At 57.0% G+C, this 21954-nt stretch overlaps 1 protein-coding gene across 1 annotated transcript; it reads left to right on the plus strand.

Annotated features, from left to right (window-relative positions):
* Positions 1-5665: 5665 nt before the first annotated feature.
* Positions 5666-21126, plus strand: CROCC (ciliary rootlet coiled-coil, rootletin; the record flags this gene model as incomplete). Its single annotated transcript, XM_061367796.1, has 19 exons — positions 5666-5833; positions 6685-6836; positions 7991-8092; positions 8168-8302; positions 8976-9107; positions 9176-9414; positions 10973-11132; positions 11222-11389; positions 12265-12601; positions 13864-13991; positions 14076-14196; positions 15106-15266; positions 15332-15529; positions 16380-16556; positions 16641-16790; positions 17280-17462; positions 19244-19375; positions 20522-20626; positions 20692-21126. Coding segments are annotated over 19 exons (2999 nt in total), but the record flags the coding sequence as incomplete, so codon positions are not given.
* Between the last annotated feature and the right edge of the window lie 828 nt (positions 21127-21954).

Below are 21954 nucleotides of genomic sequence, written 5' to 3' on the forward strand. Positions count from 1 at the left end.
TGGTGGGATGCTGTGCCAGGTGGTGGGATGCAGGGCTGGGTGGTGGGAAGTGATACCAAGTGGTGGGAAGTGATGGTGGGTGGTGTGGTATGGTGCCAGGTGGAGGGATGCAATGTTATGCCAGGTGGTGGGAAGTGGTTCTGGGCAGTGGGATATGGTGCCAGGCTGTGGGAATCAGTGCCAGGCAGTGGGATATGGAGCTGGGTGGTGAGAAGTGGTGCCACATGGTAGGACACTGTGCCGGGTGGTAGGAAGCAGTGCTAAGCAATGGGGTATGGTGCCGGGTGATGGGTTATGGTGCCAGCTGGTGGGAAGCAGTGCCAGGTAGTGGGATATGGTGCCGGGTGGTGGGAAGTGGTGCTGGGTGGTAGGATGCTGTGCCAGGTGGTGTCAAGCAGTGCTAGGCAATGGGATATGGTGTCTGGCAGTAGGATATGGTGCCAGCTGGTGGGAAACAGTGGTAGGCAATGGGATATGGTGCCTGGTGGTGGGATATGGTACCAGGTGGTAGGAAGCAGTGCAGGCAGTGGGATATGGTGCCTGGCGGTAGGATATGGTGCTGGGTGTGGGAAGCAGTGGTAGGCAATGGGATATGGTGCCTGGCAGTGGGATATGGTACCAGGTGGTAGGAAGCAGTGCAGGCAGTGGGATATGGTGCCTGGCGGTAGGATATGGTGCTGCGTGTGGGAAGCGGTGACAGGCAGCACAGCAGCAGCTGGGTGAGAAGCATCTCACAGCTCCAGGACAGGAAGCACCCTGCCATGGAGCACTGCCATATCTGTGGGGTTCCCATGCTGGGAGTCCTGGAGGAGGAGGTGATCCTGGGAAGCTGCGTGGCTGCACACATGAGGCACTCCACAGAAGAGGGGTGTGCTCTGTCCCCCCAGTGTATGGGAAGGGATGTTGTCACCTACCCAGGTAATGGCCCACACCAGCAGTGTTCCTGTAGGGCCTTGTATGGAAATCATTGGCAGTGACTATCTCTTCAGATCCTGCCCTCTCTAGAAATGCACAGGTCACAGGAGCCCCAGATCTGTTATATGTTTTGTGTGTGAACTTTCTCAACCATCCCAAGTACGTGACGGATGCTCTCACCCAGCAGGGCCCATAATCACAGGCACAGGAGCCTCAGCAGAGCCTGAGCAGCGAGCAGGGGAGCGGGGATGTAACATCAGACTTGCAAGTAAGAACAAACCTGCCGTAGATGTCTTGCGTTGCCGAGCCTTTCATACTGTACATCCAATTAACCTTTACTTACTGAGGAGTGATGACACTCTAATTTGATTGGCAGCGCTTGTCCTGGCGCCAGTAGCTGCAGTTCAGAAGCTCTGCTGGAAAATCATGCTTTATTAATACATCATTAAGCCCTTTAAATGGATTCCAATGGTGTATGTCTAAAGAAGGAGATAATTCAGCATTTGTTAGTTTCTGACAGAATACAGAATTGGAATTTATAGTGCAAGTCTTAATGTCAAAAAACCTAATGTGCCAGCAATTGAATTACAGGATCGCTTTGTAGCCTGTACATCAGCTGCTCCTGTAGCAGGAGGAGCGGTGAAGGCTAAGGACAGTGTTTCTCTCTCAGATGTAGGAATACCGGGATGCAGTCACACCCCAGAGCATAGAAGGAGCAATGATTTGATGGGTCTGTGATGTGTGTATGAGTGCTCAATCTGCACCAGCATTAACTGCATGGAATCCTTAGGAGGAAAAGCAGATTGTTAGCAGTGTTTTCTCTTTAATGAGTGTTCAGGCTTTTCTGGCTTGAATCAGCATCTCCAGCTTACAGGGAATTTTATCTATGTATCTGTATCCATGCATAATTTAAGCAGCAAATATGGGTGTACTCCACATGATGCAACTTATGCTTACAGCATATCAATGACTAGAAGGTGCAGAACAACTTTGTGCCCAGAGATGCTCTACATTTTCATCCTTCCCTTTTTATGAACTCTGCAGACTCTTCTTCCACATCTCTTCTACTTTTTAATCTCCATCCAGAAAGCATACAGGGCAAATGAAATGAGATTATTCTGTTTTAAGATAGAGAATACTATATGACTCTTTGTGAAGTAAGAAATCAAAAGAAACCTGTGTCTAGAACTGATGGGCATCAGCTAGGACTAACATGAGTGATAGAATCAGCAGGGAAATAAGTGCAAACTGCAGTAGGAAAGAGAGGGAAAGAATGCAGGTTCAAAAAGCACAGGGGGACAAGCAGAACCTACGGCAGAGCTGCTGCCTTAGCCAGGCAAGGCTTTACTGACCCATGCTTCTGCCAGGCTGGTGCTGGAGAGCCAGGGTGCAGTGGCTCCTGAGTGATTAGGAACAAGCACCAGGGCTGACACCACAAGAGAACTGCCTGCAATGATCAAATGATCCTGTGACTGATCTCTCATTTACAAAGACAAAACAGCCCAGGCAGCACACTTGGGGTGAAACCCCTTCAGTAGGATGGGATGGGGTAAGACACAGGAGCCTGGAACAGACAGTGCAGCCACCCTGCGCCATACAGGGCAATGGAGCTGCAGAAGCAGCAGGCAGACTGCAAATGTACCAACATCCCCGCTCACACCAGCATCCCCACTCACACTAACATCCCTGCTCACACCAGCATCCCCATCCACACCAGCATCCCCTCTCACCCCTGTGCTGGGGCTCAGGGGCACAAGGATCATGCCAGCAGCTGGTGTGTGGCTGGTGAGGAGCTGGGATGCGGGTGTGAAGGGGAACAAACGTGGGAAATCCTGTCTCCAGTGAAAAGTGACAGCTTCTGTGGGTGTCAAAGTTTTCCCTCCCTTCCCACAAGCTGATCCTGCTGAGAGCCTCCTGCGGGGCTGGATCACCCCTCTCCCTTCCCATCCTGCAGACACAGGGCATGGGGAGGGCAGTGTGTGCGCTGCCTGTGGCTTTGTTGCTGCTGTCGGCAGCTTTACTGTTGCTGCCTGGCTCTGCCAGGAGCAGTGCATGGGATGCTCCAGTCAGAGCTTCCCCCACCTTGACTACCTCCAACATGGAGCTCACCGCTGGCTTTGGAATACTCCAGAACAGGCTCATTTCCTCTCAAACCACATCACTGACCTCTCGTTATTGCCTGGGAAAACTGGATGCAGACGAGCTGAGGGTGCCACTGAAGACCTGACTTGGTGCCGTCAGATGCAGAGATAATGCACTGCTGCGGGTCCTTCAGAGGAGCAGCACTCCAAAGGAGATGGCAAAAAATCGACGCCTCTCCATTGAAATGCAGCTACGAGGAAGTGGCACATTCTCCTCCATAATGTGTCCTCGAAATTAGCGGCAAGAGGACAGGGCTGAGCATGTGTTTTGCTTCTAAATAGTTGCATAGTTTCAGTCATGTGTAGCAGCAATTAGAGTTTCCTGTAAATCTGTTCAAAGTCCCTCTCTTGCCCTTCTTATTTTATTACTCAGGTCTTGGGTAGCTCATCCTGGGAGAGCACTGGCAGGGGGGCGCACGTCTCAGTGATATTTAGGGGTCTAAAGGTGCCCATGTTGGTTCAGTAACATGATCCCAGCAGAATTATTTCAGTTAGCTGGTCTTTTCTGTTTGCTGCTTTGCTTTTAATCCCCCGGAATGATTTGCCATGCTGTTCTGCTCATAAGCATCATAGAAAGCATGTCCCTAGTTGACCAGGGTAGCACACTGAGGGTGGCTAAAGTGCGTTAGGAACCCCAGAGTCATTTTCAAGGCAGTCAGTGAGCAGTTTAACCTGCTCTGAGCAGCAGCAGACTGCACCCACCCAGGAGCCTGAGCCCCGCTGGTTTCCAGAGGCACTGGCTGTGATTACTCTGCTGCGCACTCTTCTCCCAAGGGCTGGTTGCTGGTGCTGTTTATCTGTGGTCCTGAAGCCACGTTATCTATCTGTCTGCTCAGGAGGGATTATGGGACAGAAGCAAAGCAGCTCCTGTTCCCAGCCGGGTACTGGGGCTTTGCCCATAGCTGAGCCCCTTCCCCACCTCTCTGTGGGGGGAACCCCGCTGTCCACATCCCTGGGCCCCAGAGCAGCACTGTCTCTAGACCTCCATGGATCTCAGGTTCTTTGTACAATGGGGCTTATGCCTCGGCTCACTTACTTCTGGCTTTCCAAAGGCATCTACATGCCAAGGCAGACATCTAATGGTCTTTTGGCACTGTGACTGGTGCTGTTGTGGCTGTGGGCACTGGGACTGGTGCTGTTGTGGCTGTGGGCACTGGGACTGGTGCTGTTGTGGCTGTGGGCACTGACTGGTGCTGTTGTGGCTGTGGGCACTGGGACTGGTGCTGTTGTGGCTGTGGGCACTGGGACTGGTGCTGTTGTGGCTGTGGGCACTGGGACTGGTGCTGTTGTGGCTGTGGGCAGTGTGACTGGTGCTGTTGTGGCTGTGGGCACTGGGACTGGTGCTGTTGTGGCTGTGGGCACTGACTGGTGCTGTTGTGGCTGTGGGCACTGGGACTGGTGCTGTTGTGGCTGTGGGCAGTGGGACTGGTGCTGTTGTGGCTGTGGGCACTGGGACTGGTGCTGTTGTGGCTGTGGGCACTGGGACTGGTGCTGTTGTGGCTGTGGGCACTGACTGGTGCTGTTGTGGCTGTGGGCACTGGGACTGGTGCTGTTGTGGCTGTGGGCACTGGGACTGGTGCTGTTGTGGCTGTGGGCACTGGGACTGGTGCTGTTGTGGCTGTGGGCACTGGGACTGGTGCTGTTGTGGCTGTGGGCACTGGGACTGGTGCTGTTGTGGCTGTGGGCACTGACTGGTGCTGTTGTGGCTGTGGGCACTGGGTGTGTTGTGGCTGTGGGCACTGGGACTGGTGCTGTTGTGGCTGTGGGCACTGGGACTGGTGCTGTTGTGGCTGTGGGCACTGGGACTGGTGCTGTTGTGGCTGTGGGCACTGTGACTGGTGCTGTTGTGGCTGTGGGCACTGGGACTGGTGCTGTTGTGGCTGTGGGCAGTGTGACTGGTGCTGTTGTGGCTGTGGGCACTGGGACTGGTGCTGTTGTGGCTGTGGGCACTGGGACTGGTGCTGTTGTGGCTGTGGGCACTGACTGGTGCTGTTGTGGCTGTGGGCACTGGGACTGGTGCTGTTGTGGCTGTGGGCAGTGGGACTGGTGCTGTTGTGGCTGTGGGCACTGGGACTGGTGCTGTTGTGGCTGTGGGCAGTGTGACTGGTGCTGTTGTGGCTGTGGGCACTGGGACTGGTGCTGTTGTGGCTGTGGGCAGTGGGACTGGTGCTGTTGTGGCTGTGGGCACTGACTGGTGCTGTTGTGGCTGTGGGCACTGGGACTGGTGCTGTTGTGGCTGTGGGCACTGGGACTGGTGCTGTTGTGGCTGTGGGCACTGGGACTGGTGCTGTTGTGGCTGTGGGCACTGACTGGTGCTGTTGTGGCTGTGGGCACGGACTGGTGCTGTTGTGGCTGTGGGCACTGACTGGTGCTGTTGTGGCTGTGGGCACTGACTGGTGCTGTTGTGGCTGTGGGCACTGGGACTGGTGCTGTTGTGGCTGTGGGCACTGGGACTGGTGCTGTTGTGGCTGTGGGCACTGGGACTGGTGCTGTTGTGGCTGTGGGCACTGGGACTGGTGCTGTTGTGGCTGTGGGCACTGGGACTGGTGCTGTTGTGGCTGTGGGCACTGGGACTGGTGCTGTTGTGGCTGTGGGCACTGACTGGTGCTGTTGTGGCTGTGGGCACTGGGACTGGTGCTGTTGTGGCAGGTTGGAGAAGGAGGGGCTGGAGAGCAGCATCTTCCAGCTGCAGCAGCAGCTCACCCAGCTCGATGCCCGCAACCAACAGCTGGAGGCTGAGGGACGGAGCCTGCTGCAGGCCAAGGAGGCATTGGAGGGTGAGGGGTCCCTGTCCCCATCACCCCGGCCATCTCCATCTGTTCTTATATCCCTGCTTCATCTTCCACATCCTCATCGCCATCCTCACCTCAGTCACTCTCTTCATCCCCATCCTTATCCCTGTCCATCCCCATCTTCATTCTAATTTTCATCCACATCCATTATCCATCACCATCTTCCCATCCTCATCCCTGTCCATCCCCATCTTTATCCTCATCTCCAACACTATCCCTGTTCAAACCTCATCTGTATCCTCATCTTCAATTTCACCTCCATCCATGCACCATCTTCATCCCCATCCACCATCTTCATCCCCTTCCACCTCCCATCTTCATCCTCTTCCCCATCCTCATCCCTGGTCCCCATATTCATCCCTGGTCCCCATATTCATCCCCATCTCTACCCTCATCTCAGTCTGTATCCTCATCCCCATCCATCCCTGTCTTCATTCTCATCTCCAACACCATCTCCATCTTAATCCCAGTCTTCATCCTCATCTCCAGTACCATCCCTATTCATTCTCCCTCATCATCTTCATCCCCATTCATTCCCCCTCATCATCTTTATCCCCATTCATTCCCCATCATCATCCTCATCCCTGTCCTTCCCATGTTTATCCTCATCTCCCACACCATCCGTCTGTACTCCATCCCTCTCTTGTCCCCAGTTTCATCTCCATCCATCCACCATCTTCACTCTTGTCCATCCCCATCCTCATCCTCCTCCATCCTCATCCACCTGCAGCAGGGTCATGACAAGCTCTTCACCACCGTTTGTCCCCTGTGCCCCTGCTCCTGTCCCCCGCACCCCGGGGTGTCCCCACTGACACCCCACTGCTGGTGCCCTGCAGCGGAGCTGGGTGCCGCGCGGCTGGACCGGGAGCGGGAGCTGCAGAGCCGGCGCGAGGCCGTGGCCGCAGCCGAGACCGCAGCGGTGACCATGGCCCTGCAGCGCGCCCGCGATGGGCACCGCGCCGAGCTCGACCGCCTGCAGCACGAGAAGGTGGGCACAGGGGGCTGGGTTTGGGGTGCAGAGCTGGGGGGATGGGGGTTTTTGGGGGTACAGTGCTCATTCTTGGGGCGTGATGCTGATGGTGGTGGTGTGATGCTGATTTTTGGGGTGCAACGAAGATTTTTTGGGTGCAGTGATTCTTGGAGTGCAAAGTTGCTGATTTTGGGGGTTGCTGGTGATTTTGGGGTTCACTGATTTTTTGGAGTTTCACTCTTTTGGGAGGTTCACTGTTGGTTTGTGTTCATTGTTGGGGTTGGGTTCACTATTGGTGTGGGTTCACTGTTGGGGTTGGGTTCACTGTTGGTGTGGGTTCACTGTTGGGGTTGGGTTCACTCTTGGTGTGGGTTCACTGTTGGGGTTGGGTTCACTGTTGGTGTGGGTTCACTGTTGGGGTTGGGTTCACTATTGGTGTGGGTTCACTGTTGGGGTTGGGTTCACTGTTGGTGTGGGTTCACTGTTGGGGTTGGGTTCACTGTTGGTGTGGGTTCACTGTTGGTTTGGGTTCACTGTTGGTTTGGGTTCACTGTTGGTTTGGGCTCACTGTTGGTGTTGGGTTCACTGTTGGGGTTGGGCTCACTGTTGGTTTGGGCTCACTGTTGGTGTGGGTTCACTGTTGGGTTGGGTTCACTGTTGGGGTTGGGCTCACTGTTGGTTTGGGCTCACTGTTGGTTTGGGCTCACTGTTGGTTTGGGCTCACTGTTGGTTTGGGTTCACTGTTGGTGTTGGGCTCACTGTTGGGGTTGGGTTCACTGTTGGTTTGGGCTCACTGTTGGGTTGGGCTCACTGTTGGGGTTGGGTTCACTGTTGGTTTGGGCTCACTGTTGGGGTTGGGTTCACTGTTGGTTTGGGCTCACTGTTGGTTTGGGTTCACTGTTGGTGTGGGTTCACTGTTGGTTTGGGCTCACTGTTGGTTTGGGCTCACTGTTGGTGTGGGTTCACTGTTGGTTTGGGCTCACTGTTGGGGTTGGGTTCACTGTTGGTTTGGGCTCACTGCTGGTTTGGGTTCACTGTTGGTTTGGGCTCACTGTTGGTGTGGGTTCACTGTTGGTTTGGGCTCACTGTTAGTTTGGGTTCACTGTTGGGGTTGAGCTCACTGTTGGTTTGGGCTCACTGTTAGTTTGGGTTCACTGTTGGTGTGGGTTCAGGAGGAGCTGGAAGCCGAGCGGGTCCGTCTCTCACGGGAGCAGGAGGTGCTGGCAGCCGAGCTGGCCTCGGTGCGGCAGCAGCACGAGAGCGAGAAGCAGCAGGTGGGTGTCCCCATGTGCGCCCCAGCCTCAGCCCCGGTGTCCCCCTGGGTCTGATCCACGTCCGTGTCCCCGCAGGCGCTGGTGCTGCAGGAGGAGGAGAGGGCTGCTCTGTCCGAGACAATGCAGCGGCTGCAGCGGGGCCTGGCCGAGGCCACGGCTGAGCTCGAGCAGCAGCGCCGGGAGGTCTCCAGCCACCAGGAGAAGGAGGAGGTGGGTGTGGGAGGTCCTGGGACCCCCCCATGGTGGCGCAGAGCCCCACGTGGCCCCTACTGCATTTCCCATGCCTGGGTGTCCCCTCTCTGTGCAACCCCCTATGCCTAAGCATCCCCTTCCATTGCAACGCTGAATGTCCCCTCTGTCCCCCTACTGCATCCCCCATGCCTGGGTGTCCCCTCTCTGTGCAACCCCCTATGCCTAAGCATCCCCTTCCATTGCAACACTGAATGTCTTCTATGTCCCCCTGCTGCCACCCCCCCATGCCTGGGTGTCTCCCATGGCTCCCCCATTACAACCCCCTATATCTGGATGTCACATATATCCCCATCATTGCAGCTCCCCCATGCCCCCCCCCTTACAGCATTGCAAACCGCCATGCCTAGGTATCCCCCTTTCCTGGACATCCCCCTTATTGCAAACCCCACTTACCAAGGCTCACCCCCTCCATTCCAAGAACTCCCCCACATCTTGCAGCTCGTGCAGTGTTCCCCCATCTTTCAGGCTCTCCATTGTGAGGCCCCGTTTGCCCCTTGCAAGCGCCCTGGGCGATGGGGATGCTCAGGTGTGGTACCCAAGCATCCTCATCCCTGCACCATCCCCATCACAATCCCCCCGGGATCCCGCACAAGCGGGGCAGAGGTGCTCAGCGGGCTGTGCCCCCATGCAGAGCCTGGCAGCGGAGCTGCGCTCCTTGCGGGCGCAGGCAGAGGAGACAGCAGCGACCCACGCACGGGAGGCCAAAACCCTCCGTGACCAAGTGACAGCAGCGGCCAAGCAGCGGGACGGAGCCCTGCGGGAGGTGACCCCCCCCGGCCCCTGCCCACCGCCCCGAGCATCCCGACCCCTAACACCCCCCCTCCGGCGCAGGCGGAGGATGCGCGGGCGCAGCTGCGCCTGGTGGCGGAGGCGCGGGCCGCGGGGCGGCGGGAGCTGCTGCAGGCGCAGCGGGAGGCACGGGAGAGCCGGGAAGGCCGGGAAGCGCAGCGGCGGCAGGCGCAGGAGGCGCGCAGGGCGCTGGGGGACGAGGCGAGGGAGAAGGAGGCGCTGCGCAGGTCCAACGAGGAGCTGCGGGCGGCGCTGCGCCGCGCTGAGGGCGAGCGCATCAGGTGAGGGGGGAGAGGCAGGAGCTGGGGTGATGCTGAGGGTCGGGATGATGTGAAGGACAGGGGTTAGGGTGATGCACAGGGTCGGGGTCATGTGCAGGACAAGGGGATACCTAAGTTTGGAGATACAGGAGGTGGTGTGATGCTGAGGGTAAGGGCAATGCTTGGAATAGTGCAATGTTTTGGGTGCTCGGGGTTGGGGGTGATGGTCAGGTTGGGGTGATGCTCAGGGTCAGGGTGATGCTTAGGACAAAGGGATACCTAAGTTGGGAGATACAGGTGGTGCAATGCTCAGGGTCAGGGCAGTGCTTGAGATAGTGCAAGGTTTGAGGTGCTCAGTGTTGGGGTGATGTGCAGGACAAGGGGCTGCTCAAGTTGGGAGATGCAGGAGTTGGGGTGATTAGCGGGGTCAGGGTAATATGCAGGACAAGGAGGTGCTGGGGTGATGCACAGGGTCGAGGTCACGTGCAGGACAAGGGGACACCTAAGTCTGGAGATACAGGAGGTGGTGTGATGCTCAGGGTAAGGGCAGTGCTTGGGATAGTGCAGTGTTTTGGGTGCTCAGGGTTGGGGTGATGTGCAGGACAAGGGGCTGCTCAAGGTGGGAGATGCAGGAGATGGTGCGATGCTTGGGGTCATGAGATGCAGTGATGCAGTGTTTTGGGTGCTCAGGGTTGGGGTGATGCTTGGGAGAAAGGTATGCCCAAGCTGGGAGATGCAGGGGGTGATGCAGCACCTTGGAGGGTGGTGCTTGCTGATGGGATAATGCTCAGGACAAGGGGATGCTCCAGTTAGGAGATATTCGGGGTGGTGTGTTGCCTTGGAAAATGATGTCTGGGATTGGGATAACACATGGGACACAGGGATGCTCAGGCTGGGAAATCTATGAGTTAGTGCAATGCCTTGGAGGGTGGTGCTCCAGGTCAGGGTGATGTCTGGGGACAAGGAGATGGAAGTTTGGGCATGGGGAGGGATGCGTAAGGATGGGATGCACTGGAGCAAGATGCTCAGTACAGGGGTTGCTTGAGGTGAGCGGTGTTTGGGATGGGGCAGTGCCTTAGAGGGACTTGTTGGGGACAGAGAAATCCGGAGAGGGGCTTGGGACAAGGGCCTGTAGGGACAGGCCAAGGGGAATGGCTTGAACCTGCCCGAGGGGAGACTGAGCTGAGCTCTTAGGCAGAAGCTCTTCCCTGTGAGGGTGCTGAGGCGCTGGCACAGGGTGCCCAGAGAAGCTGTGGCTGCCCCATCCCTGGCAGTGCTCAAGGCCAGGTTGGACACAGGGGCTTGGAGCAAGCTGCTCCAGTGGAAGGGGTCCCTGCTTGTGGAACTGGATGAGCTTTAAGGTCCCTTCAGCCCAAACCAGGCTGGGATTCTGTGTTCAGGGTGGCAGCGCTCAGGGTGGAGGCTGCCCTGATGGAGTTGGTAGCCGGGGAGGAGTATCCGAACCAGAGGGACGCTGGAGGATGGGGCTGGTTTGGAGCGGGATGCTCAGGACAGGGCGATGCTGGAGCCACCGCAGTGCCCCTGCGGGTGACCCGGCCCTGCCTCCCCTCTCCCGCAGCCTGAAACGAGCCGGGGAGGAGAAGGAGCAGCGCCTGGCGCTGGTGGAGGACGGGCGGGCGGCAGCGGAGCGGGAGGTGACCGAGCTGCGGGCGGCGCTGCGGGAGCTGGAGCGCGCCCGCCTGGATGCGCGCCGGGAGCTGCAGGAGCTGCGCCGCCAGGTGAGCAGGGGGAGCAGGAGGAGGGTGTGGGACTCCCCCCTTCATCCCCCGCGGGTGTCCCCACACCGTGCCCGTGTCTCCGTGGGCAGGTGAAGGACCTGGACGGTGAGAACAGCCGCAGGAGCAGGGAGCTGGGCGAGCTGCAGGCGCGCGTGGCCCTGGAGGAGCAGCGGGAGCAGGAGAGCCGCCGCGAAGCCTTCGGCCTCAGGCAGAAGGTGGCAGAGAGCGAGGCCGGGACGGAGGCTGCCAGGAAGGAGGTGGGGGGGGGGGTCCCCCAGAACCCTGTTTATCGGTGCTCTGCATCCCCATCACCCCACAGCTCCGTGCCCAGCCTATCCAGTGCCCCTCTCTCCTCCCCCCATACCTCAGTGCCTGTTGTCCCCAAGCATCTCCATCACCCCATAACTGGCATACTGTGTCCCTCAGTGTCTCCACTGCTCCATTGTTTGATGCCGTGCCCCTGAGTGTCCCCATTACCCCATTGCTCAGTCACCCTTTGCTCTCTGCCCTGCATCCCCTTGCATCCTCGGTTGGTTTGTGTCTTGCAATCCCATTGTCTCCTAACTCCGGGTCTGGTGTCCCTGGGTGTCTCCATCACCCCACTACTCCATCCTGCATCCCTTGGGTTCCTTACATCTCATTGCTCTATCCCTTGGGATCCCCATCACCTATTGCTCTATCTTCTGTATCCCTGGGGTTCCCCCATCACCCCATTGCTCCATCCCTCCATCTCCTCCATCTCTGTTATCCTATGCTCCAACTGCTCCGTCCCCATCTGCCCATTGCTCCATCCCTGGAGGTCCCTGTCACTCCACTGCTCCATCCCCTCCATCTCAACCTTGCTGTTGTGTCTCCTGCTTCCTTGGTAGTCCCCCATCATCCCATTGCTCCATCCGTGGGGTTTCCCATTAACCCAGTTGCTCCATCCCTGGGGATTCCCATCACCCCAGTTGCTCCATCCCCTGCATCTCCACACTGCTGCTGTGTGCCCCGCATCCTTGGGGCTTCCCCATCACCTCATTACTCCATCCCCTGTGTGTCCACCCTCTTGCTGTGTTCTGTGCATCCCTGGGGGGTCCCTATTGCCCCATTACCCCACCCCTTGCACCCCATCTCCCCCCGTGTTCCGCAGCTCCAGCACCTGCAGCAGCGGCTCTCAGAGGCTGAGGCCGAGTTCCGGCAGCGGGAGAAGGCCCTGGCCCGCAGCCTGGAGGAGGCTCGAGGCAACGAGAAGAAGCTCTTGGCCGATGCCCGCAACCTGCAGCTGAAGGTGGATGCGGCGCGGGGCGAAGCGGCCGAGCTGAGCCTGCGCCTGAGTGCAGCTGAGGGCCGGGCGCAGGGGCTGGAAGCGGAGCTGGCGCGCGGCGAGGAGCTGCGCCGGGCCACCGAGAGCCGCCTGGGGGGCATCCAGTCCGCCCTGCGCCGCACCATGGGCATCGGCCGCGCTCAGGCTGGCTCCCCCGGCAAGGGTGAGGGGCTCCGGGGACCCCGGTGCTTTGTGCCTTGCTTACAGGGGAGAGGGGTGCATCCTGCTGCAGTGCATCCTGCTGCAGTGCATCCTGCTGCAGTGCGTCCTGCTCCAGTGCATCCTGCTGCAGTGCATCCTGCTGCAGTGCTCCAGCCCCAGCATCCCTGGGAGTTCCCCATGTACCATTGTTCCAGCTCTTGTATCCCTGTCACCCTGTTGCTCCATCCCCTATATCCCCATCACACTGTTGCTCCATCTCCTGCATCCCCATCGCCCTGTTGCTTCATCCCCTGCATCCCCATCACCCTGTTGCTCCATCCCCTGCATCCCCATCACACTGTTGCTTCATCCCCTGCATCCCCATTGCCCTGTTGCTTCATCCTCTTCATCCCCATCACCCTGTTGCTCTATCCTCTGCATCCCCTTCATGCTGTTGCTCCATCACCTGCATCTCCATTGCCCTGTTGCTCCATCCTCTTCTCATCCCTATCACCCTGTTGCTCTGTCCCCATTGCCCTGTTGCTCCATCCTCTTCTCATCCCTATCACCCTGTTGCTCTGTCCCCATTGCCCTGTTGCTCCATCCTCTTCATCCCCATCACCCTGTTGCTCTATCCTCTGCATCCCCTTCATGCTGTTGCCCCATCACCTGCATCTCCATCATTCTGTTGCTGTGTTTACTGCATCTCTGGGGTCCCCCATACCTTATTACTTCATTCGTGGGAGTCCCCTGTTCTCCACTGCTCCATCCCCTGCATCCCTGGAGGTTCCCCAATCACCCTATAACTCCATCCCCTGCTTCCTTGGGGTTCCCTGTGCTCCATTGCTTCATCCCTGGGGGTTCCCATAACACCTTTCCCATAGTACTCCATCTCCTCTATCTCCATCATCAGGTGCTCCATCCCTTGCACTCCATCACACTTGCTGTGTCCCCTCCAGTCGTGGGGGTCTCCCATACCCCATTTCTTCATCCCTGTGGTCCCTCATCACCCCATTGCCCCATCCTCTGCATCCCTGGGATCCCCCAGGACCCATTGCTCCATCCCTGGGTTTGAATCACCCCATTGTTCCATCTCCTGCATTCCTGGGGTTTCCTATACCCCATTGCTTCATCCCTTGGAGCAGCGGGGTGATGGGGGACCCATCTCTTACATCCCTGTATCCCATGGGTGCATCCCCCTGTGGCACATCCAACTCCAGCTTGCCACCCTCCCTTGGGCTCTGCCCCTGTTGTTCCCATTCTACCCTGCTTGTCCCCATACAGGTGGGGGACTGGAGGGGTCACTGAGCCCCAGCTCATCCCTGGACCCCGATGCAGCATCCGAGCCCGAGGCGGTGCGGGCAGCGCTGCGGGATTTCCTGCGGGAGCTGCAGGATGCGCAGCGGGAGCGGGTACCATCCCTGCTGCCCTTTCCTCCCCTTCCCTTCCCCATCACACCCAAAAAGCCCCTTTTTCACCCCATTTTCTTGCCGCAGGAGGAGCTGCGGGTGCAGGTGGGCAGCCTGGGCCGGCGGCTGGCGGAGGCAGAGGAGCAGCGGGACAGCACCAGCGCCCGGATGCAGCAGCTCCAGAAGCTGGTGGATGAGAGTGAGGAAGGTGATGGGGAAATGGGGTTTTGGGGGGGAAATCCCCTCTAAATTGTGGGGTTTGGGGTGATTTGTTCCATTCTGGAGCCTCACCAGGGAGTGGGGAAACTGAGGCACAGGGAGGGTAGCACATGGGTGGGAATTCCTCCATGCACAGCCTCAAAATCCTGGGGGGGTCAGCCCCCCCTGGAAACACTATGAACCCTGGTAAAACCCCAGTGCATGCCCAGTAAACCCTGGTGAAACTGCACTGTATCCCCTTTAAACCCCAGTAAAAGTGGTAAAAGCCCCCATGCATCACTGTAAAACCCACAGAAACTGGTAAACCCCTATGCAGCCTACATAAATCTCAGTAACACCCCCCTGCATCCCTGTAAACCCCAGCAAAACCGGTAAAACTCCTGTGCAGACTTCTTAAATCTCAATAAAATGGGTAAAATCCTTGTGCGTCCCCCATAGATCCCAGTACCAACCCTGCATCCCCTTTAAACCCCAGTAAAAGTGGTAAAAGCTCCCGTGCATCCCTCTAAACCCCACTGAAAGCTGTAGAACCACCTGTGCATCCCCCATAAATCCTAGTAAACCCCCCTGCATCCCTGTAAAGACAGCAAAGCTGGTAAAACCCTCTGTGCAGACTCTGTAAATCCCCCCCGAAATGGGTAAACCCTTGTGCATCCCCTATAAATCACAACCAAATGGGTAAAATCCCCTGTGCATCCTTTGTAAAGCCCAGAAAATGGGTAAACCCCCTTGTGCATCCCCTATAAATCCCGATAAACCCCTTTGCATCCATGAAAACCCCAGAAAAACGGGTAAATCCCCATGAGCATCCCTATAAATCCCTGCATCCCCACTGGGAGTGGTGACTCCCCCCGGTGCAGCTCCATCGATCCCAATGCACTGTAACCCACCCCTGCAGGGCGCCGCAGCGGCGGGGAGCTGAGCAGCACACAGGCAGCGCTGCTGCTGCAGGAGGAGACGCTGGCACGGGGCGAGCGGGAGCGCCGGGCGCTGCAGGACAAGGTGGCTGCGCTGCAGCAGAGCCTGCGCGCTGCCGAGGGCGAGCGCCGCGCCGTGCAGGTGAGCATCAGCGTGCGGGCTGCATCCTGCCCTGCATCCCCATCCCTGAGTGCTGCATCCCGCAGGAGAGGGTGAGCGCGGAGCGAGCCGGGGAGCTCAGGGATGCCAAGAGGAGGCTGGAGGTGGCCGAGAGCAGGAGCTCGCGCCTGGAGCTGCAGCAGAAGGTGCTGGAGGGGGAGCTGCAGCGCGCGCGCATGGCCCTGGGGGAGCGGCAGGCGGAGGTGCAGGCGATGCAGGAGCGTGCTGAGCTGCTGCAGAAACAGGTACCCAACAGGGACAGAGTAAAATAGAGCCACAGGGACCTCAGAGCTCCTCCAGCTCCAACCCCTGCCACGGGCAGGGACCCCTTCCACTGGAGCAGCTTGCTCCAAGCCCCTGTGTCCAACCTGGCCTTGAGCACTGCCAGGGATGGGGCAGCCACAGCTTCTCTGGGCACCCTGTGCCAGCGCCTCAGCACCCTCACAGGGAAGAGCTTCTGCCTAAGAGCTCAGCTCAGTCTCCCCTCGGGCAGGTTCAAGCCATTCCCCTTGGCCTGTCCCTACAGGCCCTTGTCCCAAGCCCCTCTCCAGCTTTCCTGCAGCCCCTTTAGGCACTGGAGCTGCTCTAAGGTCTCCCCTTCAGGAGCCTTCTCTTCTCCAGGCTGCCCCAGCCCAGCTCTCTCAGCCTGGCTCCAGAGCAGAGCTGCTCCAGCCCTCGCAGCATCTCCATGGCCTCCTCTGGCCTCGCTCCAGCAGCTCCAGGTCCCTCCTGTGCTGCTGCCCCAGAGCTGGATCAGGGCTGCAGGGGGGCTCTCCCCAGAGCACAGCAGAGGGGCAGGATCCCCTCCCTGAGCTGCTGCTCACGCTCTGGGGGTGCAGCCCAGCACACGGGGGGGTTCTGGGCTCAAGCGCTCACTGAAGCTGGGTCATGGGGAGCTTCTCATTGACCAACACCCCCGAGTCCTTCTCTTCAGGGCTGCTCCATCCCGTCTCTCCCAGGCTTTCGCTATGCTTGGCATTGCCCCTACCCATATGCAGCACCTTACACTCGGCTTCCTCATCAGCTCCTCTCAATCCCCATGGCACAGATGAACGTTATCTGCTGCATTCACTTCTCTTGCTGTTTTGGCTGTAGCTGGCAGACAGCGAGCAGCGCGCCGGCACCTTGCAGCAAGCGATGCAGCGCCTGAGCACGGCACTGACGGACACCGGCTCCAGGGATGCTGCGGCGGCGGCCGATGTGGTCCACGAGCAGCTGCTGCAGCTGCGGAGCGCGCTGGCTGCGGGCGAGCAGGACCGCCGGGCGCTGCAGGTGGGGTGGGGTGAGCACCCTTGGGTGCGGGTACCCGCGGGGTGCCTGTGCCGGGGGGGTCACTGCCGTGTCCCTGCGCTGCAGGAGGGGCTGGAGGTGGCGCGGCGGGCGCTGGCCGAGGCAAGGGAGGAGAAGGCGGCGCTGCGGGAGCAGCTGCAGGAGCTGCGGCAGGAGCGGGAGGTGCTGCAGCAGGGCAGGGATGAGCTGGAGGCGCAGGTCCGGCAGCAGCAGGAGGTGAGGGCCAGGGGGGGCTCCCCTCCATGCATGGTTCCCCACGTTCGCTGTACTTTGCCTCCATGCAGCTGCATCGCCTGCTCCATCCAGCCTGTTTTGACCCCATGCAGCATCCTTTGCATCACCACCCTATGGACCCCTCTAAAGCCCCAGCACCCTTTTCCCCTGTACACTCTTTAACCTCCCCATGCAGCACCCTATTGCCCCATACACACCCTACCACGCAGCACCTATACCCCTTTGCCCTCCCATACAGCACCTTTTGTCTCCCCTTGCATCAGCCTGCGCACTCCTCTAGAGCCCTAGAACCCTCTTGCCCCCATGCAGCAACCTTGAACCCCTCCAGGAAAGGAGGGAAGGGATGCTGCTCATCCCAGCACCCTATCACCCCCATGCAGCATCCTTTGTCCCCACCTTGCTCACCCTCTGGAGCGCTCCAGAGCCCAGCATCCCTTTCCCCATGCCCATGGCCACGCTGCCCGCCCGCAGGCACTGCTGCAGCAGCAGCAGGAGGAGCACGGGGGGCTGCAGGAGCAGCAGGGGGGGCTGCAGCAGCGGGTGAGCAGCCTGCAGCAGGCCCTGGCCCGCGCGCAGCGGGAGCGGCGGGAGGCCGAGCGCCTTGCCCTGCGCCTCGAGAAGGACAAGGGGGCCCTGAAGAAGACCCTGGACAAGGTGAGGGGCACCTCGGGGGCATCGCACCCATGGGGGTGCTGGGACACGCACCCGTGTGCCAGGGCTGGGTGAGGGGCAAAGGCAAACCCAAGCTCCAGCTTGTGATGCAGATATGCAATGCACTGTGTATGCATGTTGTGTGCTGCTCCACTAGGCACAGGGTCTGTATGCACTTACATATGTATTATATATATGAAATATGTGAAATATCTATCTTAATCTACCATATTTTATATATATAATCTGTGGTGTTTTATATTATATGTATTATGTCTATTCCATTCCATTCTATTCCATTCCATGCATTCTCATGTGTATATATACCATCTGCTACAATTTTATTATATACATTATCTGCTATATAATATATATGTGATCTATTTTTGTATTATTTATAATCTATATTCTATATGAGTTACTTGCTCTGTTTTATAGATATTATTTACTCTCTAGTATATATAATCTGCTCTATTTTATATTGTAATGATATATACATTATTATAGATCTATAATGCATTCATATATATGTGTATATATATGTATATATAGAGAATATATATAATGTATAATATATATATGCATATAAAATATATGTGTATATATATGTACATATACATGTAATATATATTAACATTAAATCTGCAATCTGCTGTATTTTATATAGAATCTATGTGGTTTATATCCCATATTATCTGCTATATATGTTACAAATAACCAAATATATTTTACATTATATATAAACTTTCAGGGGGGTTGGAACTAGATGATCTTAAGGTCCTTTCCAACCCTAACTACTCTATGATTCTGTGATTCTGTATGTATAATCTCCTATATATTAGTCAATCTGCTATATTTTATATTATATAAAATGTATATGGAATTGCTATATTTCATATGTACTATATACATTATTTCCTGTATTTTCCATGTCCCGCATCTCTCATTTACTCTATTCCAATGTCTTTTATCTCTCACTGTTCCATTCCCATGTCCCGATGCCTGTCTCACTGCTCCATTCCCATTTCCCAATGCCTGTCTCACTGCTCCATTCCCATGTCCCAATGCCTGTCTCACTGCTCCATTCCCATGTCCCGATGCCTGTCTCACTGCTCCATTCCCATGTCCCGATGCCTGTCTCACTGCTCCATTCCCATGTCCCGATGCCTGTCTCACTGCTCCATTCCCATGTCCTGTATCTCACTGCTCCATTCCCATGTCCCGATGCCTGTCTCACTGCTCCATTCCCATGTCCCGATGCCTGTCTCACTGCTCCATTCCCATGTCCCGATGCCTGTCTCACTGCTCCATTCCCATGTCCCGATGCCTGTCTCACTGCTCCATTCCCATGTCCCGATGCCTGTCTCACTGCTCCATTCCCATGTCCCGATGCCTGTCTCACTGCTCCATTCCCATGTCCCGATGCCTGTCTCACTGCTCCATTCCCATGTCCCGATGCCTGTCTCACTGCTCCATTCCCATGTCCCGATGCCTGTCTCACTGCTCCATTCCCATGTCCCGATGCCTGTCTCACTGCTCCATTCCCATGTCCCGATGCCTGTCTCACTGCTCCATTCCCATGTCCCGATTCACTGCTCCATTCCCATGTCCCGATGCCTGTCTCACTGCTCCATTCCCATGTCCTGATGCCTGTCTCACTGCTCCATTCCCATGTCCCGATGCCTGTCTCACTGCTCCATTCCCATGTCCCGATGCCTGTCTCACTGCTCCATTCCCATGTCCCGATGCCTGCCTCACTGCTCCATTCCCATGCATCCCTGCAGGTGGAGCGGGAGAAGCTGGATGCTCAGGAGGCCTCGCTGCGGCTCTCTGCAGAGCAGGGCCGGCTGCACCGTTCCCTGCGCACGGCACAGCAGGAGCTGGCGGAGGCGCAGCACCGTGTGCGCATGCTGCAGGTGGGTGCCATGCAACGGGTGCTGCCCACCCTTGGTGTGGAGCCCCCGGCCCCACCGGTGGCTTGCAGCAGGGTGGGGATGGGGACTCATCCATGCGTGAAGGGAGGTGCTGGTGCTTGCCCTGGGATGGGGCTGGTCTTGTTTTTGGGGTGCTTCACAGCCTGGGGCGATGGTGGTGCTTGCACTGGGGTGATGCTGGGCTCATCCCAGCTTGAACTGAGATGTTGGTGCCTGCCCTGGGATGATGCTGGGGCCCTTTATGGGCTTCCTCCAGCCTGGGGAGATACTGGTGCATGTACTAGGATGGGTCTGGGCTCATCTTTGGGGTGCTTCACAGCCTGGGGAGATGCTGATGCTTGCTCTGCAATGATGCTGGGCGCAACCCAGCATGAAGGAGATGCTGGTGCTTGCCCTGGAATGGTGCTGGGCTGATTTTTGGGGTGCTTCCCAGCCTGAGGAGATGCTGGTGCTTGCTCTGTGTTGATGCTGGGCTCATCCCAACATAAAGGGAGGTGCTGGTGCTTGCCCTGGGATGGGGCTGGCCTTGTTTTTGGGGTGCTTCACAGCCTGGGGAGATGCTGGTGCTTGCTCTGCAATGGTGTTGGGCTCATCCCAGCGTGAAGGGAGGTGCTGATGCTTGCCCTGGGATGGTGTTGGGGCCTTTATGGGCTTCTTCCAGCCTGGGAAGGTGCTGGTGCTTGTACTGGGAGGGTGCTGGGCTTATGCCATCATGAAGGAAGGTGCTGAGGCTTGCATTGGGATGGTGCTGGATTCTTTTGGGGGCTTATTCCAACTTGGGGAGAGGATGTTCTTGCCCCGGGATAGTGCTGGGCTCATCCCAGCGTGAAGGGATGTGTTGGTGCTTGTACTGGGATGGGGCTGGGCTCTTTCTGGAGTGCTTCCCAGGTTATGAAGATGCTGGTGCTTGCCTTGGAATGGTGCTGGGCTCTTTCAGGGACTTCTTCCACCCTGGGGAGATGGTGGTGCTTCTGTTGGGATGGGGCTGGGCTCTTTTAGGGGTGCTTCCCAGGGATGCTGGTACTTGCCCTAGGATGTGGCTGGGCTCTTTGGGCTCATTCCCTGTTGGAAAGATGCTGGTGCTTGCCCTGTGCTGGGGCTGGGGTGACGCCACCTCTCCCCATGCAGGCACTGGCACTGGAGCACCCATCCCCACCGAGTTCCAGGCCCTCTCCGGAGCTGGAGGCTCGGGAGCGCATCCACCACCACCGCATCCGTGGCCTGGAGGAGCAGGTGAGGGGGGGCACTCCGGGGGGCACAGCCTCATGTGCCCATCTCACCCCAACCCCACCTTCCAGATCGCGCTGCTGAAGGGGCAGGAGCTCCACCGGCACCCCACCAGCATCTGAGGAGCTTCCATGGGCCCATCCATGGGATGTGGCTCTGGGCAGCCTGCTCGACATGAAGATGCCCCTGCTCGTTGCAGGGCGGTTGGACTCGATGAGCTCTGAAGGTCTCCTCCAACCCAAACTGCTCTGTGATGCTCTGCCGCCTGCAGAGACCGGCCACAACTCATCACACGGGTGAGGGAGGAAGCACTCCCCATCCCCATGCTCAAGCCCTCATCTGTTTGTGTCTCATCATCCCCTTTTTCTGGCACTTTCCCAACAAGATGACACTTGTGTATTTTTGATACAAATTGGGTGGGTTTTCCCATTTTTTATGGCTATTTTTAACAAAAGGTTTGGAATTACTCCTGGTTTTTAGCCCTGTCCCTTCACCAGCCAAGCTACTTGATTGTTTCACAATTCCCAGCACTCACTGGATCCTAATTTTCCCCTTTTTCTAACAAAAAAAAACTCCTCTAGGTCGGTGCTTTTGATCTGATTTTTAGGAAATAGAGGGATTTTTATACCACTATTTTTGGAGTTTGAGGTTTTTACTGGTGCTACCGGATGGCCTGAGGTCAGGTCCCAAAACCTCCCTGCCCTGATCCTGGTCAGTCCCTATTCAATGTGGATAACCCCAAACTGGAACCCCAAGAGGGTTTTTGGGGGGGAGACAACGGTGTTTTGGGGATGCCCAAAGGGATGTCCATCAGGAGAGTGGGATTAATTCAGGACCTTAATAATAAGCGATAATAAATAATAAGATGCATAAATAAATAATAATAATTAGTATTTTGCTATTATTATTATCATGAGCACCCCCACATTAGAAGGGAGCTGCAGAGAAGCACTGGAGCCATTAAGCAGCATCCTTTGGGGCGCTGCTGCCCTCCCTTTCCTTGTTTTAAGCCTCTGGGGAAGACTGAGCCCCAAAGAAGGATGAATCCCTTGTGCCTTTGAGGCCATGAGCTGTGCAGGGATGGGGATGGGGATAGGGATGGGGATGGGGATGGGGATGGGGATAGGAATGGGATGGGATGGGGGAGAATGTCAGAGAAAACTCAATGCAGACCCTCCCAGACTACTTTCTATAGGAGAATTGGAATATAGACCAACTGCACCCTACATAAGAGAGAGGCACACTATAGGGCTCTATATGATATGAGACCTGCAGCCTGTGTAAGATCTGCACTCTATATAAGAGCTATGTGCTATAAGAGCACACTATGGGAG

This window comes from Neopsephotus bourkii, unplaced genomic scaffold (assembly GCF_033783945.1).
Source record: "Neopsephotus bourkii isolate Nb327-2 ecotype Australia unplaced genomic scaffold, CSIRO-AGI_Nbou_v1 NB_1399, whole genome shotgun sequence".
Taxonomy (NCBI): domain Eukaryota; kingdom Metazoa; phylum Chordata; class Aves; order Psittaciformes; family Psittacidae; genus Neopsephotus; species Neopsephotus bourkii.